The sequence below is a fragment of the Eschrichtius robustus genome, chromosome X, assembly GCF_028021215.1.
Source record: "Eschrichtius robustus isolate mEscRob2 chromosome X, mEscRob2.pri, whole genome shotgun sequence".
Taxonomy (NCBI): domain Eukaryota; kingdom Metazoa; phylum Chordata; class Mammalia; order Artiodactyla; family Eschrichtiidae; genus Eschrichtius; species Eschrichtius robustus.
In genome coordinates, this window is record NC_090845.1 from 48,928,309 (window position 1) to 48,943,990 (window position 15,682).

The 15,682-nt window shown below is 39.2% G+C and overlaps 1 protein-coding gene across 15 annotated transcripts in view; it reads right to left on the reverse strand.

Annotated features, from left to right (window-relative positions):
- Positions 1-15,682, reverse strand: part of HUWE1 (HECT, UBA and WWE domain containing E3 ubiquitin protein ligase 1) — a 143,427-nt gene that overhangs the window by 83,847 nt on the left and 43,898 nt on the right. For all 15 annotated transcript variants that reach the window (XM_068533919.1, XM_068533916.1, XM_068533920.1 and 12 more), the window contains 13 exons: positions 14,269-14,331; positions 12,347-12,424; positions 11,418-11,465; positions 11,270-11,338; positions 10,714-10,813; positions 9,330-9,430; positions 8,884-9,034; positions 8,618-8,745; positions 7,920-8,060; positions 7,600-7,705; positions 6,219-6,344; positions 5,593-5,694; positions 5,054-5,134 (listed from right to left, as the gene is read on the reverse strand). In XM_068533919.1, the coding sequence (XP_068390020.1) occupies positions 5,054-5,134; positions 5,593-5,694; positions 6,219-6,344; positions 7,600-7,705; positions 7,920-8,060; positions 8,618-8,745; positions 8,884-9,034; positions 9,330-9,430; positions 10,714-10,813; positions 11,270-11,338; positions 11,418-11,465; positions 12,347-12,424; positions 14,269-14,331 (1,294 nt within the window). The remainder of the gene's footprint in view (positions 1-5,053; positions 5,135-5,592; positions 5,695-6,218; positions 6,345-7,599; positions 7,706-7,919; positions 8,061-8,617; positions 8,746-8,883; positions 9,035-9,329; positions 9,431-10,713; positions 10,814-11,269; positions 11,339-11,417; positions 11,466-12,346; positions 12,425-14,268; positions 14,332-15,682) is intronic.

Sequence of the window (15,682 nt, forward strand, 5' to 3'; positions counted from 1 at the left end):
TAGTTCCCTTTGGGCTTCCTGGTAACACTGCCTCTGATGAGGGTACATATTTTACTGCTCATTCAGTCTGGACATGGGCTGTAAAAACAAGGCATCACTTGAGCTTCCAATCTGTCTTAATGTCGGCAGATAGCAGGCCTAACAGAGAAACATAATGGCCTACTCAAGGACGCTCTCTTAAATTTACAAAATGGACGATGGTCTCCTAAATGGGTCTCTCTTTTGCCCACTTTCTTATTCTGAACTCTTAACCTTTTAACTCATAGGGCATCCTAACAAAACACAATGAGGACCTCTCCATTCCCTTTTCTGGCCACAAAAGGGGACACTCCCCATATATGAATCTATGATCCCAAAGAAAATCCCCCGTCACTTAAAGACCCCTTCCCTTTTTGATCATGGTGCAATCTATAGACTGGCACTTACAAGAGAGTGGATAATAGACTGGGATTCACCAGAAATTGAGGGCCCTCACACTCCCAAACAGACTATTCTGTATGCCATGAGAAAGGTCTCTGCCAAAGACCTTGCCCAATATATTGGGTTGGCGAAAAAGTTCATTGTTTTTTTTTCCGTTAAGATGGCTCTAGTAGCTTAGCTGTCTTTAACTTCATTCGAAACAATTTTGTTAGACTGTATTGTGACAGCTGTCCTATCAGCATGCATTAAAAAAAAACCTTATCAAAATTGGTGAATTTTTGTGTAGCCATTTTAATATTGAAGATGGGAGGAAAAAAAGCAATGTTTTCGGCATATTATGCTTTATTATTTCAAGAAAGGTAAAAACGCAACTGAAATGCAAAAAAAGATTTGTGCAGTTTATGGAGAAGGTGCCATGACTGATTGAACGTGTCAAAAGTGGTTTGCAAAGTTTCATGCTGGAGATTTCTCGCTGGAGAATGCTCCATGGTCGGGTAGCCCAGTTGAAGTTGATAAGAGATCAAATCGAGACATTAATTGAGAACCATCAATGTTATACCACACAGGAGATAGCCAACACACTCAAAATATCCAAATCAAGCACTGACATTCATTTGCACCAGCTTGGTTATGTGAATCGCTTTGATGTTTGGGTTCCACGTAAGTTAAGCGAAAAAAACAATTCTTGACTGTATTTCTGCATGCGATTCTGTAGTTAAACAAAAATGTTCCGTTTTTAAACAAATTGTGATGGGCGATGAAAGTGGACATTGTACAATAATGTGGAACGGAAGAGATAGTGGGGTAAGCGAAATGAACCACCACCAACCACACCAAAGACCGGTCTTCACCCAAAGAAGGTGATGTTGTGTATATGGTGGGATTGGAAGGGAGTCTTCTATTATGAGCTCCTTCCGGAAAACCAAACGATTGATTCCAACAAGTACTGCTCTCAATTACACCAACTGAAAGCAGCACTCGACGAAAAGCGTCTGGAATTAGTCAACAGAAAACGCATAATCTTCCATCAGGATAATGCAAGACTGCATGTTTCTTTGATGATCAGGCAAAAATTGTTACAGCTTGGCTGGTTCTGATTCATCCGCTGTATTCACCAGATATTGCACCTTCGGATTTATTTCGGTCTTTACAAAATTCTGTTAATGGAAAATTTCGGTTCTCTGGAAGACTGTAAAAGGTACCTGGAACAGTTCTTTGCTCAAAAAGATAAAACGTTTTGGGAAGATGGAATTATGAAGTTGCCTGAAAAATGGCAGAAGGTAGTGGAATAAAAGGGTGAATACGTTGTTCAAAAAAGTTCTTGGTGAAAATGAAAAATGCGTCTTTTATTTTTACTTAAAAACTGAAGTAACTTTTTGGCTAACCCAATAGTTTTAAAGGTTCGCTAACTGGAGATCCCTCTTTGCAGGAAATGGAGGTCTTGGTGCCTGGCTGGGCCCACGTCTACAACTTTATGGTTCTTCCAAAGAGGAAAGGAAGATCTTAAATTAGTTCCCAGTACCAACACTCTTACATAGGATGCTAGCTCTGAATCCATGCTATTACGGAGATACTGACTGAGAAACCACTACATAATCTGGGATAACAATGCCCGTGGCCCCTATAATATATAGGCACCTCTAGCATGCCAAGGCCCGGAGACCACAGGTTTGAAAATATCATGCAACATTCTAGCATAATATTATGCCAGACTCTGGTTGGCCTGGCAATGCCTCATTTGGCTGGCTTGGGTCTTGGATTCTACCACTCCAGCTCAATGCCAAAGTCCTTGGGCCCTTTCTTGTCTATGCTGTGACTTCACTTGTTTGGGGTATTCAATCAGTCCACAGTTTTCCTGTAAGAAATTACGTTATAACTCCTGGGGACAAAGGAATACTGATATTCAGTCACTTCTCTAAGTACTTCTCCAATGTATAAAACTTTCCATCAAAGTTTTGGGGCTAGGCCAGGGCTCCCATCAACCCAGCATCCTAGATAACTTAGACATTCAGCATAATTGATAGTCCTAGCCTCGATGCTGACACCCTCAAATGTTAACTGCTCCCATATCTGCTGCTATACCACTCATCACAACTCCATGGCCCCATGAGCTGATTTCCCCTCATCGGACAGTCTCATACTTCACTCTCCATTATTCCCCTATCACTACCCCACATTTCCTTCTTCCTCAACTTGATGGACAATATTTTTTGTAATAGTAACAGAGAATGTCACCTGAGCACTAAACCTCCAGCAATGTTACCAGGTGCCCCAGGAGAGGCAACCACTTATACAAATAACTCTTGCTGCTCTGGAGGTCTTCAATATTCATACTGACTACCTGTCACCCTCTCCAGTTAAGCAGTCCACAATAACCATGTTGGTACTAGTGTCAGCTAGGCTAGGAACAGAGCATATGCAGACTTGAACAGATTAAAATGTGGCAAGGCTAAGACAGGAGGTGAGAGAGAAGAAAAGGCAGTTGAGGAAGTTAAAGGGGACACAACTGGGTATAAAAGTGTGGTAGAAGAGCCAGAGGTAGGATATGAGAGGAGTCAGAATCTTTATTTGGTGGGTTTTAGCATGGAATTGTTGCAACAGGACACCACAACCTCACCAGGTGCTTCCTCACTGACTTCCCCTTCATGCCCTCCCCCTAGGCTCCCCTATCAACTGGCTACAAAAGGGAGCACTGGGACATCTTTTTACCTATTATATTGGGCCTCATCACCAGCTTTGGTGTAATAGGCACAAGGTGTTTAGGTGTTTTCAATTCTGTAACAGATTCATCTCATAGAGGCTACCCAGATAATGGCATAACTCCTGGCCGACCACATAAACCAAACAACTCAGGTCTTAGAAGCCCTTAATGAGGGACAAAGCAATCTACTTGCTATGACAATTGATAATACATTACATTAAACTACCTACTGGTATTTCGAAGTGGAGCTTGTGCCTTAAAGGGGACCTCCTATTGCATGTGGGTTAATAATATAGGAAACATATCCAGAATAGTTCAACAAATAAAATAACAAACCAAAACAGCCAATTATATTACTAAAATACTCCAAGAGATTCTCAGACCCCCATTAATTTCTTTTCCTGGCCATCTCCTTCTGCCTGGGGTGAAAGGCTCTACACTATTATTTATGGAGCTAAAATAATTGCCGGACTAATTACTTTGGGTTGGCTTTGCAAATCTGGTCCCTTTCAAGTACAAGTTTATTTACAGGGAACCTGGGAGGTTGTTATGCTAATTCAAATGCCAGGGATGAATCAAGACTTTAAAGAAGGAATTTTGACCTACACTGACGTTTGCTTTTATGCTCTAAGTCTCATTTACTGCTTCCTTCATCATCCTGAGAGGGCTCACCTGCTCCCCACCCCAACCCACAAGCACATGTATCCTCTTGCTGCCTTTTAAACTTCCCCTTTATAAATAAAGGCCTGTGCACTTGCTTTTCTCTGTTCTGGGGCTTTCTCCCAAAGAGAGCCATCCCTCCCTGTCCCTTGACCTGGGACTTCTCCAACTGTGTAACAAATCCTTTTTTGATCATACCAAAGGACTACTGTCAGGAGTTTTTCCACCTGAAACTAACCTTGGGAGGGAGCCTCTCCATGTCAAAATGGAGTTGCTGTAACACAAGGGAACACTTCCTCAACCTGATCAAGAGGAACAAAACATTCAACACAAAATCTTCTGCTAGCCTCAAACTTTTTTTTTTTTTTTTTTGGCTAACCTCAAACTTAATGGTGAAATACTGACTGAATGCTTTCCCCTCTGAGTTCAGGAACAAAAAATAAAAAGCATTTAGCAGAGTCACAGGATACAAAGGTAATATACAAAAAAAAACCCTAAATTGCTTCGGCAAGGCAGTTAAGCATCTGAGTCTGTAGTAGCCAAAACCTCTCCCTCCAGACACCCAAAGTATTAAAATATGTGTGCTACTGGTACAAGGAGGATTTCTCTATTTCTACACCTCCCACTAAATTCCTTTACAGTTTTAAGGAGAATTCTAGAAGCATATATATCTTGTGTATTGTCCTGAATATGTATGGCACTCAATAAATGCCAGTTAATAAATATGAGGTTTTAACAACAGCAATACTCAAAGTAGTGGTGATGTCAAAATGCAAGGACATTTTCTATAAGTAACTACAAAGTACCCACAAGTTCCAAAACAATTTTCTCCAGTAAGAAACAATTTTCTATACTACAGCTTACAGGTCTGACATTCAATTCTGAGAATGGAAACCATTCTGATTGGGCTTTTTAGACCAAGGTTAGGGACTAACCACTGAATAAAGACATGTTTCCTATCACACCTGCAATGTAAGTATAGCACAAAAATCCAAGTGTACAATAACACTATTGATTACAAATGATTCACAATACACTGCAAAAAAGAGTTCTGTAGTGTAGTAGTTATCACATTTGCCTGACACAATACACTGCAAATGGATATTTATTTGAAACTGGACTCTGACCTTTCTCTATTTCATCACCAACTAGAAAGACACACAATCACACAGTGGACAAATGTGGATAGTAAAATTCTACAAGGATATAAAACACACAGAGAACACTGCTAGGTTATTCCAGCTTGGTATGAACAAATTCAACTCCACTTACCTAGGAGAAAAAGTGATGGGCCATAATATTCTGCATTGCTGATGATGTGTTTCAGGGAGGTAGGCAGAGAACCATCCATCACTAAGAGAAAAGCAAACATCAAGAAGAATATGATCAGTCCAGTAGTAGTTTGATGGGTGGGGATGATGGATCAATATATTACATATACCGCACGGTGGCAAAGTCTATGTTGATTCCAATTTAATGGCCTCCACTTGTCTCCTCCTAAAATTCTATTATTTATTCCTTGTCCATGCAATAACCTTTTAACAGTAGGTCAAAGAATAAAGAATACAGACACTGAGAGACAGAGTGGGGTAGCAGACTGGAAGTGAACACAGATTCAAAAGCTGAAAAAGGAAAAAAAATAGGTGAATCATTATTAAAATAGTTGAACGAACAATCCTTAGGTCTAGGAAAAGTGACACTAAAGGACTAAAAGCTATTCAAAATGGCATGGCCTTTTCCTAAAAAGTATGAAAAGGACCAATTTTTGAGAGAGTCAAACACCCCTCCAGAAAGTATCTAGAATCAAATACCATGTCGTATGCCATCCGAGAAAGCAGGGTCTTGAATGGCCTTCTTGAGGAAATTCAACATGGATTTCAGAAGTGCGGCTCGTTGTGGAATACACTGGACTCCTGGCAAGGGAGAAAGAGGATTATACTGGTTCACCATTATGTACAATGAGCAGGTACATAAAACAAAGTTTTAGGAGATCCACATGCACTATAGCAACACTAGCAGACATGCGAAGTGAAACCTCTGGATGTTGGGAAGAACATTTACCTAAGCTTTAAAACTGGAAAAAATAAATCACCAAGGACTACACAAAACCTATACTAAAATTAAAAGTCTAAAGTAAAAAAGAAAAATTACAGAGTAAAAAGATTAACTCTGATCCTCAGTTACTATTTTGAATATTATCTGCCCTCAAACATGGATGTTTTGATAAAATAATCAATGTGTGAATAGTTGGAAAACTATAAAATGCTATGAAATAAATGTTAATACGAGAAAATGAATACCAGAATGGCAAAGTAACAGTCACAGTCATAAGAAGCAAACCTCCAAATGTACTGCTTAAGCTCCCCCAAAGCACCTTGCTTCACTAGTTTAGTAATTCAATCACTGTTATCGGCTGCCTCTCTCTATGTCTACATACCAGGGCGAGGGCCAGGGCCAGAGGAGATGCTAGTGCTGCTGGAACTTGATGCCCTTAATTCAACATCCAGACGGTGCTCCACAGAGATGGATGAGCCGGGACTACTTTCCATAGTCACATCTGCAACTAAAGTAAAAGTTATGATAAAGAAATTAGTTAGAATAAAAGGCACCACCAAAGAGAAGGTTAGTTGAGAACAATTTTTTTCCGTAAGGTGAGATGAATGATATCAAAATGGAGGATTAGAATATTGAAACCCAAAATGAAAACACAGTTGGCCTTTGAACAACACAAACGTTGGGGCCCCAACCCTCCACATAGTCAAAAATCTGCATATAACTTTACAGTCAACCCTACATATCCGAGGTTCCACATCTGTGGATTCAACCAACTGTGGATTTTTCTTCTAATCTTTTTTATACATATACAAACATACATACATGTGCCTACTTATACACAGGAAACACAAACTCATGGTTTTGTAACCTGCTTTTCAGTGAATATACAATTTTCTCTACAAGTATATCATAATCACCAGGATTAGTTTTTAAAAATGTAGATTTCCTGGTCTTACTAAATCAAGCATTGCACTAAATCTTTATTTTAGCAAGCACTTTAATTTATTCTTATGCTTACTAAAGTTTGACAAACACTGATTTATAGTGAACAGTGAGTCTTTAAATTGTCTTCTACACCACCACATTTAAGATATGTCACATTTTATTCAACACTCAGGACCACATGACCACACCCATTACCTCAAATGCCAAGTCACCCACTGTAGACTAGAGATAGAAATTGGGTAAAGGGGCTTCTAGGGGCAGCAATGCACATAGTTAATTGTGTTCGGGAAAAAAAGGAATGAAAACTTAGGGATATTTAGTGTAAAGAATGAAAGCATTATAAAAATTCTAATACCTTTATTATTAGCATGATAACAGATATATGTAATGACATCCTGGGTCAAGATAAGATTAAATTCTAAGAAAGCTGTTTTGTGGAAGTTTTTTTATTTTTGGTACTATTAAGAGCTATGAACTGGGGGAAGTTTTAAAAATGGACTCACCTGATGCACCCCAAGATTAAGAATACCTGGTCTTCTATCTTTCAGATTTTATGATTTAAAACTTATTCCCTACCAACAACTTTTTCACCTCTCCCTTTCCTTCTCAAAATGGCCAGATAGTTTCACAGGGTCCCATTTTAGTGTCTACATTCTCCTTATCTTTCCCTAACACATATTTAAACACTTACGATATACATATCAGGCACTACTGGAGATTACAGCAGTGAACAAAACAGTATCCTGATCTCACGGAGCTTACACTTTATTGGGAAAAAAGAAGATAATGAACCAATACTTATAGTAACTGTTAATTACCATCCATATCAGTTTCCATTTCTTCTCCTTCTTGTGTAGTACTGGGTCTCTGGATCTTTGGCTTGATCACAAAAGGACATTCTTTTCGGCACAAATCTACTTCATGCTACGATCAAGGGGAAAACAGTAAGATAATCCTACATAAATAACAGAGATTAAAAACAATTATAACAAAAGAATATCACAGGCAGATTACAGAACTGGTTTCTAAAAACAAAAGAGGGATAAAATGGCTCTTTAGGGTTATAAGGATAGTTCCTAGGCTCAGCTCTCACTACATACAAGTATATGCAAAGTGCTCCAAAGTGCTCCTTGTATACCTCAAGTCTATAAATGAAGATAGAAAGTCCACTATGGGATTGAAAAGCTGCCATGTCCAGATTGGTGATGAGGTCAACCACTCTGACAGCTCTGGTGACAAATGTTATCTGGTCCTGTTCATCACCAAGAAACTTTATGACCTATTAGGGAGAGAAAAAGGTAAAACCAATCAAATGAAAAGATACAAAGCTGTATATAATGTGCTCTTCTGGAAACATGCAGTCTAGGGTTTCAGGGAGGCAGTATGGTATAGGAGGAAAAAAACATATGTTTGATTTTTGGTGCTTGCCAAATGATAGCTCTATCACTTCTGAGACTCAACCTCCTGAGGTAATAGGGACATAAATTACCTTTCAGGATTAAATAAAATATTCAGGGAGAAAAGAGCTGGTGCCCAGTGCCCAGCACATGGCAAAGCCTATCATGCCTAAGGTCATGATAAGATGTGGCAATATCTTAATTAGTACCCAGGGCCTCCTATCACATCATGCTGGACTATGAGCAATTCTTAATAATGGAAATAGCTGCTCTTAAAAGTTGTTAATGAGATAACTAGAAGGCCAAACTTGAGAAATTAAGTATAACATTTTCTGGGTAAGCTTTCTTATGCTAACTGTTCTCACTGTAAACCATTCACAACTCTGTAACCTCTTAGTTGATTTCCCCACAAATGTATTTTTTAAAACAAGTAGAGCACCTTCAATAAGGCTTCCATCATTCCACAGGAGACCAAGGCTTCGCCACCAGCATCGTAGCTGGCCAGATGATATAAAAAAGAGAAGAGAGCAGTGGCAAACTGGTGAGGGTACGGATCCATGGAAGGATCTACAAGGGAAGTGGAGAGAGGGAGAGAAAGAGCAAGCTCAGAATTTGGTGCTAAGTTGGCAGGATGTTAAACAAAGGCAGACAAAGCAAAGGGTAGGGTTCCTCTTGGTGGCTAGGACAATAACCACCAAAACTTACCAATCATGGCCTGGATACAGTTCCGCACAAGTACAGGCAAAAATCCATGGTAGGAGGCAGTTCCAGTACAGTCAATAATACTGCTGAGTTTGGGAGTTCTCTCCAAGTGGACAATTGATGTTAATGTTCGTAAAGAAGCAGCTTTAATCTCCTTTGAAAACAGAAAGTAAACATGGGGTGTGTTAAATAAGAAGTAGATGACTGAACCAAGTTGCTAATACCCACTCTAAAATTTAAGTCATTCTACTGGTAATTGCTTGGAGTAGATGGAGGTCTGTTGAGAATAACATTGAAAATCCTGCGTTTGTTAAATTTGCAGCGAAATATCCAAAGAGGAAAGGGCTAAGCGTCCCTCTTGGGGTTCATTTTAACCTCTGGGAAAACCCAAAAATCAGATAAATACATACGAGCCTGATATACACAGGAAAATATTAATAAATACTCACCATAAGCTGCTTATCTGTTATCTGAAGGACATCTACCAACTCTTCTATCAACCCATTATACAAGATACTGTTTGCAGACTCCTGCAAGGCATTGGAATACACTGCAAAAGGAGAAATAAACACTTTAGGCAAGAAGGCAGTGGTCAAGCCACTGCCCAATGACAAACCTTTTGGCACCTACTGGTTCTGGGGAAGGACTCCCTTCCCACCAGTACTGGAGGGCAGAATCACTGAATTCTAGGGGATTGGATCAAATACAGTGATAAGCTCTAAATACCCACCAAACTGACAGATTCTCCTATTAATGATATTGTCTTGGGCAAAGATTTTCAGGAATCAAAAGAGAATGAAGAATTAATATTCTATAACATCACTACTTGATAACGCTATTACACCCTGGACTTCCATTTTAGTCTCTTCATGTGTTTCTGTTTTACACTGGAAACACTTATACAAACTGTAAAGAACAGAATTTATGGACTATTGCAGACTAAATCAGAAACTTGTATGACACTGTAGTAAAACTTGAGAGAATGCATGTAATCCACTTCCAATAAATCCCACACAAAGGTAATACTGAACACAGTCTCCTGAAGTGCAAACTAATGGGATTTGAGCACATTCAGTTTTCAACAAACATTTCCTGGGTACCCACTAACATACCAGAAGTTATGCTAGGTATGAATATAAATAGAATAGTAGGAATTTCATTTCAAGGAACTCATAGTTTTAAAGAGTAGAAAAACAAGTAATTACATAATGAAGGATGGTAATATTAACAGGAGCTACCATTTTATACCTTCTATGTGCCTGGCCTGTGCTAGGTACTTTACACATTTTCATTTAATCCTCAGATCAGCTTATAAAATACTTATTAAATGAGGAAACTGAGGCCAAAAGGATAAACAGGTGCCTAATAAACTGAAGTCAGGGCGAAAGCCCAGGACTGATTTCAAAACCAGTGTGCTTTCCACTATACCACCCTACAGTTAAAAGTAAAATGCACAGTACTGACTATTTAATGAATTTCAAAATTATACTCCCAAAGAAGAGGAAGATGAAATGGCAAGAGGAAAAATAGTCCCCAGAGGAAGACGACTATCTGAACACTCATAAAAAACAAAACAAAACAAAAAACCCCCGCCCAAATAAAGACTAAACCTATGTGATATATGTCAATCATATCCTCTTTCTGACCCAACATTAAGGAGCCCAAGGATGATGAATACAGTGAACACTAGGAATGCTGGCAATTTTACAACTTAACTTGCCACCTAGGTAACTACAATAAGCCCCACAGCAACAAAGACAGATGAAGTTCAAAGGAAATCAAGTCTAAACTGCCTAACCAGGGCCTGTTAATTATAGGGTGTTATTCTCTTACCTAATATAGATATTGCATGCAGCCTGGCCTGAACAGCTTGCAATCGCTTCCTGTGATTAGAAAAGCCATGGGCCAGCCGTATGTGTGTAAATAACAGCATCTGTAGAGACATAAGACCTAAATTAGGAAACCAATGGAAAAGGTGACTATACGTTCTGAGGGAGGGCTAAATCTTACTCATTGGGCTACTTGACATTTGGCAAGAGTTCTGATTGTTATTAATCAAATCAAATATTTGATCACCATTACAATGAGCAGAAAAAAATAACACAACTAAACGTTTTCTTCTTTGGTATCCAAAGTGTTGAGCTACCACCACTTATTAGATATTCATGGTGAATAAGGCTGCTTCTGTTTTCCTCAAAGTCTCACCAGGACCTAGGAAGTCAGTAAGTGTTGGCCTCATAAAAGATGAGGAAACTAAGGCCCACGGAGGCTAATTTGCCCACTGTCTGACTCCATTCTTTCTGCTATGCTATATCCCAGCCCCAGCACATATCACTGATCTATATGGATAACAACCACACCCTTTAGATATTTTTAAGACATATCATACCTGCTTATCCTTAGGAATGCTGTACATTTTGGTAAGAGATTCCATGATTTCAGAAGGGCTTTCTGAAATCTACATTAGAAAAAAACTGTTAGGAACAAAAAGTGAACCAAATGTTAAGAACTAACCCAGAGTCAAAGATTCCTCTTACCTTGTCAAGTTGCTCTATGTGAATATAATGTAGTGTGTTACTAGATGTCTGAAATTAAAAAGATAGGAGAGTTGTCAGGAGTCACTGTATACCTTAGCTTCCCCCTGCCATAGGACTGCAAGAGCTATCTGAAAAACAAGCTGTCACCTCCTAGGTTGAAGCCTCAACTGAATGCTCTCAAAAATCAAAATATTCTTTAGAATCCCCCCAAATGTTCATTTTATATATTTTCAGCAAAACTTCTTTGAAACCAGTAGATTAAATATATAATGCACATAGCCAGATACATTTCATGTTCTTCCTTATCCCTTTTTAACCTGTATTGACTTAATACCTACAGCCTCTGTATTCACAGCAGAGTGAATCCATGAAAATGGTTTCTTTCTAAATATGTATTAGAGCTGTTCTCAAGGCACCAATAATCTAGAAAGATTATTTATCATTATTATATATTGTAAGTAGAAAGGAAAAAAAAAAGATCTTGTTCACTAGGCCACTTCTAAGCCAAAGTGAATTTTGGTATCTCCTCAAAGAACATGCAATGTCCAGATAATTGAAGCAGGACCTTGTAAGCAATACATAGACTTCTTGCAGGCTGGCTTAAGTAGAGAAAGTTCAGCCGATCACTACCTAGACTATTATACTAAACGGTGGAATTCTCAACTGAGACTGAGAAAAATACACCAGTCCTAACAGTGCCACATAAACAGAGTCCTGTCTTTTGGCAGTTCCAACATAAGTAAGATTCAAACCTATCAGAGCTGGGCAAACAATGAACACTTATTCCTGAGAAGCTGCTGGATATATTTAGCTTGGAAGGGCAGCAACGTAGCTCAACATCATTCCCTCTTTTTACTGAGGAGTCCTAGAAAAGTTGACCCCAGCTACGGATTACTGACTTTATTAGAACAAGTGTGAATGAGACTCACCCTTCTCTCGATTTTGACCTCGGCCCCAGGGTCTGCATAGAATTCAAAGTGTAGTGTAGTTGCACTGGGTGGGTATTTCTGTGTATAAAACACATGAAAAGAATGAGATACCATCTTCTCTTAAATCTTCCCTCGGACTTAGCCACTTGTCCAACTCAGTGTGACAGCAGAATGAGCAGTGTCGTCAGCAGCTACAGTGCCTTCACTCCTTGTTTTAGCAGAGCTCAGATGTCTTGTAACAACACAGAATCAGGAGGGTGGAGCCCAGAGCTCCAAAAGCTTTCATATTCCTTACTGATAACTCAAGTTATCAGTTGCTCTTTCTTTCAAGAGATCAATTTTGACTGCAGCTATTCTCAAGAGGAAAAAGAGAGGCAAGTCTGCCCCCAATAATTAATAAGAATCCAAGGATGAAGGACAAATACAAGGGTCTAGGTACCAGTTCGAGAATGGAAAAGAACACTCTTATGGAAATCTCAGTGAATATAATCACCTTTTGAAATATTTTATTCAAACCATGCCTCATGGGCCTACCTTCATAATTCTTTAAATACTCCTTTCCATACCATCCTACATCATTTCTCATGATATCCAACTGCTTTTCTGCACAGGTAGATACCAAGTCAATATAAACCAGACCCTGACAACAATTCCTTTAACTCTAGAAAAGCAACATGAAAAACAAAGTAAGACTGCAAGAGCATGCCCATTAAAGTGTATCTTTGAAAGAAACCGGTAGCAGTGGTTGTCTCTGGGGATGGAGAATTATTGTATACCCCTTTATACTCTTAGAATTTTTTAACATGTATATGTATTACTTCCTTTCAAAGTACACAAAGTTTTCAAAGTCCTATGACATGCCAAATACCAATAAATAAAAGAATGCATGATTTCTTAATATAGGCTGAGATCAAGATGGGTAACAGACATCACGCAAGCCTAGTAGAGTATATCATACTGTTTTGCTCAAGTGGCCAAGAACAAGCTTGATATACATAAGGAGTCTCAGAATTAATCAACTAAACTTTAAGATGAAAAATAATTTTCTCAGAATTAGAATTCCAAACTGAATACCCTTTAAGATTTATATAGCTTCGATTATTAAAACAGACAACATTCACCTCTCATATTACCCAATATCCACTCATATAATGCACACTAAAGAAAGTATATACCAGCTAAGGTGGGAAAGTAATTTGTTCTATTTGTAGTTTTCTGTGACCAGAAAAAGAACCATTCTCCTAGGGGTAAAAAGGCTTGTTAAGATAAATACACTAAATTTCACTGCAGCCATTTGTCCTATACATGACAAATTGACAAAAGCAGCAGTACATCTGTTGGAAAATACAGCTGCTTCTTGGCACGGAATTGTATCATAATAATCCAGTTGTGCTTTGTGGTTCTATAGCAACGTATCAAAGCAGAGGGGAGGATGGCCTGAGTTCATAGTCTAAACATGGGTTAAAGGTATGAGCAGGACAGGCACGAGGGGTAAACATGGAAAGCACACAGAACACTACAAGTTCTCAATAACCAAAATGGCAGAACTGTTTTCCAAGCAGCCATTCTTAAATCATGCCAGACTGCCCAGAGTTCTGATAGTTCCAGTGAAAAAGTGCAAGGAAGTGTACTTTCTGGGATTTTTCATCACTTTCAAACTGACTCACCAAACGCAGTTTCTTACTCAAGAGATGGGTATGATCATATACTTTGTTTCTGAGATTCTTCATTTACCACCAGTACATTGAGAGCCCAAGCATTTCTAGAAAAGGTATGCTATATCTCAATTGATCTCAGGTTCCTCAAAAGTCCTGATGTGAAGTGGCAACTTTAAATACCATATATTCATTGTAAAGTAAGGCTCAAAAAGAGATCACGCACAGCTCTGTCAAAAGACACCCATATCCCAAAGAGTTACTTACCATCATATGCAAGTCTCTGCAACATTCTGCAAGTCCAAAGCCATTCTCCTTTCCACCCCAGCTCTTGGAAAAAGAGAAAAGACAGTGTTAAAACAGTGCCTAAGGTAGCTTTGTGTATAAAATATTTATGAGTATGTGGCTGCCTGGAACACAGTGTTGAGAAGACATCCAATGTTAAAGTCAAACAAAAAGAGGGAGCAAAGAGAAGCAAGAACTTCAGTAAGACTCAAGGCAAGATGGTCTGCCTAAAGGTGATTTCTCCAATGAGATCAATTTCATTATTCTGTGAGGATGCTACTGAGAAGAACATAAACAGCTCCTGCAAGCAAATGTATTTTATATGCCTGCAGTCAGGCTTGCTGAAAGGTCGGTCTTGATCCATTGGGTCTTCAGTACTGTACTGTGCTTTCCAGGCTCAGCCTGCTCACCTCTCACATAGGGTGGAATCACATGCTCTCCAGTTCCTTACTTTTTGACATGAGCCAAAGTGCAAAGTAGACGATTCTGCATTGCTTACTACTACTGTACTCTGCCACCACAAAGTCTAAAAAACTCATCAACAAGTACTAGCCCCTACGGTAATAGGGGAGAATGGCTCAACTGTACACTATTATTGACTTCCAAATCCAAAACCCCAGCCATACAATCTTGCTTAAAAACTAACCTGTATTTTCAACAGCGTTTGAGATATCCATCATTTTTGCCTAATTCTGAACTCTCCCAGGGGTGGGGGTGGGCACTTGTTGAAAACATTCAAGAGTAAGTGCATTAGTCCCCTGGAACAGGCATACAATTGGGGTAAATAACAGACAAACTGAAAAGCTTGGGAAGAAAGGCTGGGGCGTGCAATGCTTTGGGGAATAAGGGCTTTGAAAAGCCCTTTCCACACACTCCTGGGAATCTAGAAGGCCACATGTATGCCCAAGGTTGGGCACATTCTCAGAAAAGACCTGAAAAAGCACTAAGTTCCCACATCTCTGGCTGACATCAGGCTCTATGCAAGCCAGAAGTGAAGGCTAAGTGAGAGTTGTAAACTTCCTGGCTGAGTACCGAAGACAGTGAGTATTCACACTGAAGATACCAACATACACACAGACCCCACCGGCAAAGACAGAGATATTTCGGTTCCAGGAGTTTAAAGCAAATCACTAGCTGACCACTAAGCTAATAGAATAGAGACTTCAATGACCACACAAAACAAAGAATTACGAAGTCAGTTCAGAAAAGTCTAAACAAACAACGACAAATCATAACAACAAACCCTGGGGAGGGGCGAGAATCTGGTTTCCAGAGTTGCCACATATAATATCCAAAATGTCCATTATAGCAACATAAGGAGTGATGCCAGCAAGATGGCCGAATAAGATGTCTCTCACTGCACCCCCCACCCCTGCAATAATTTGGCATCCATTCA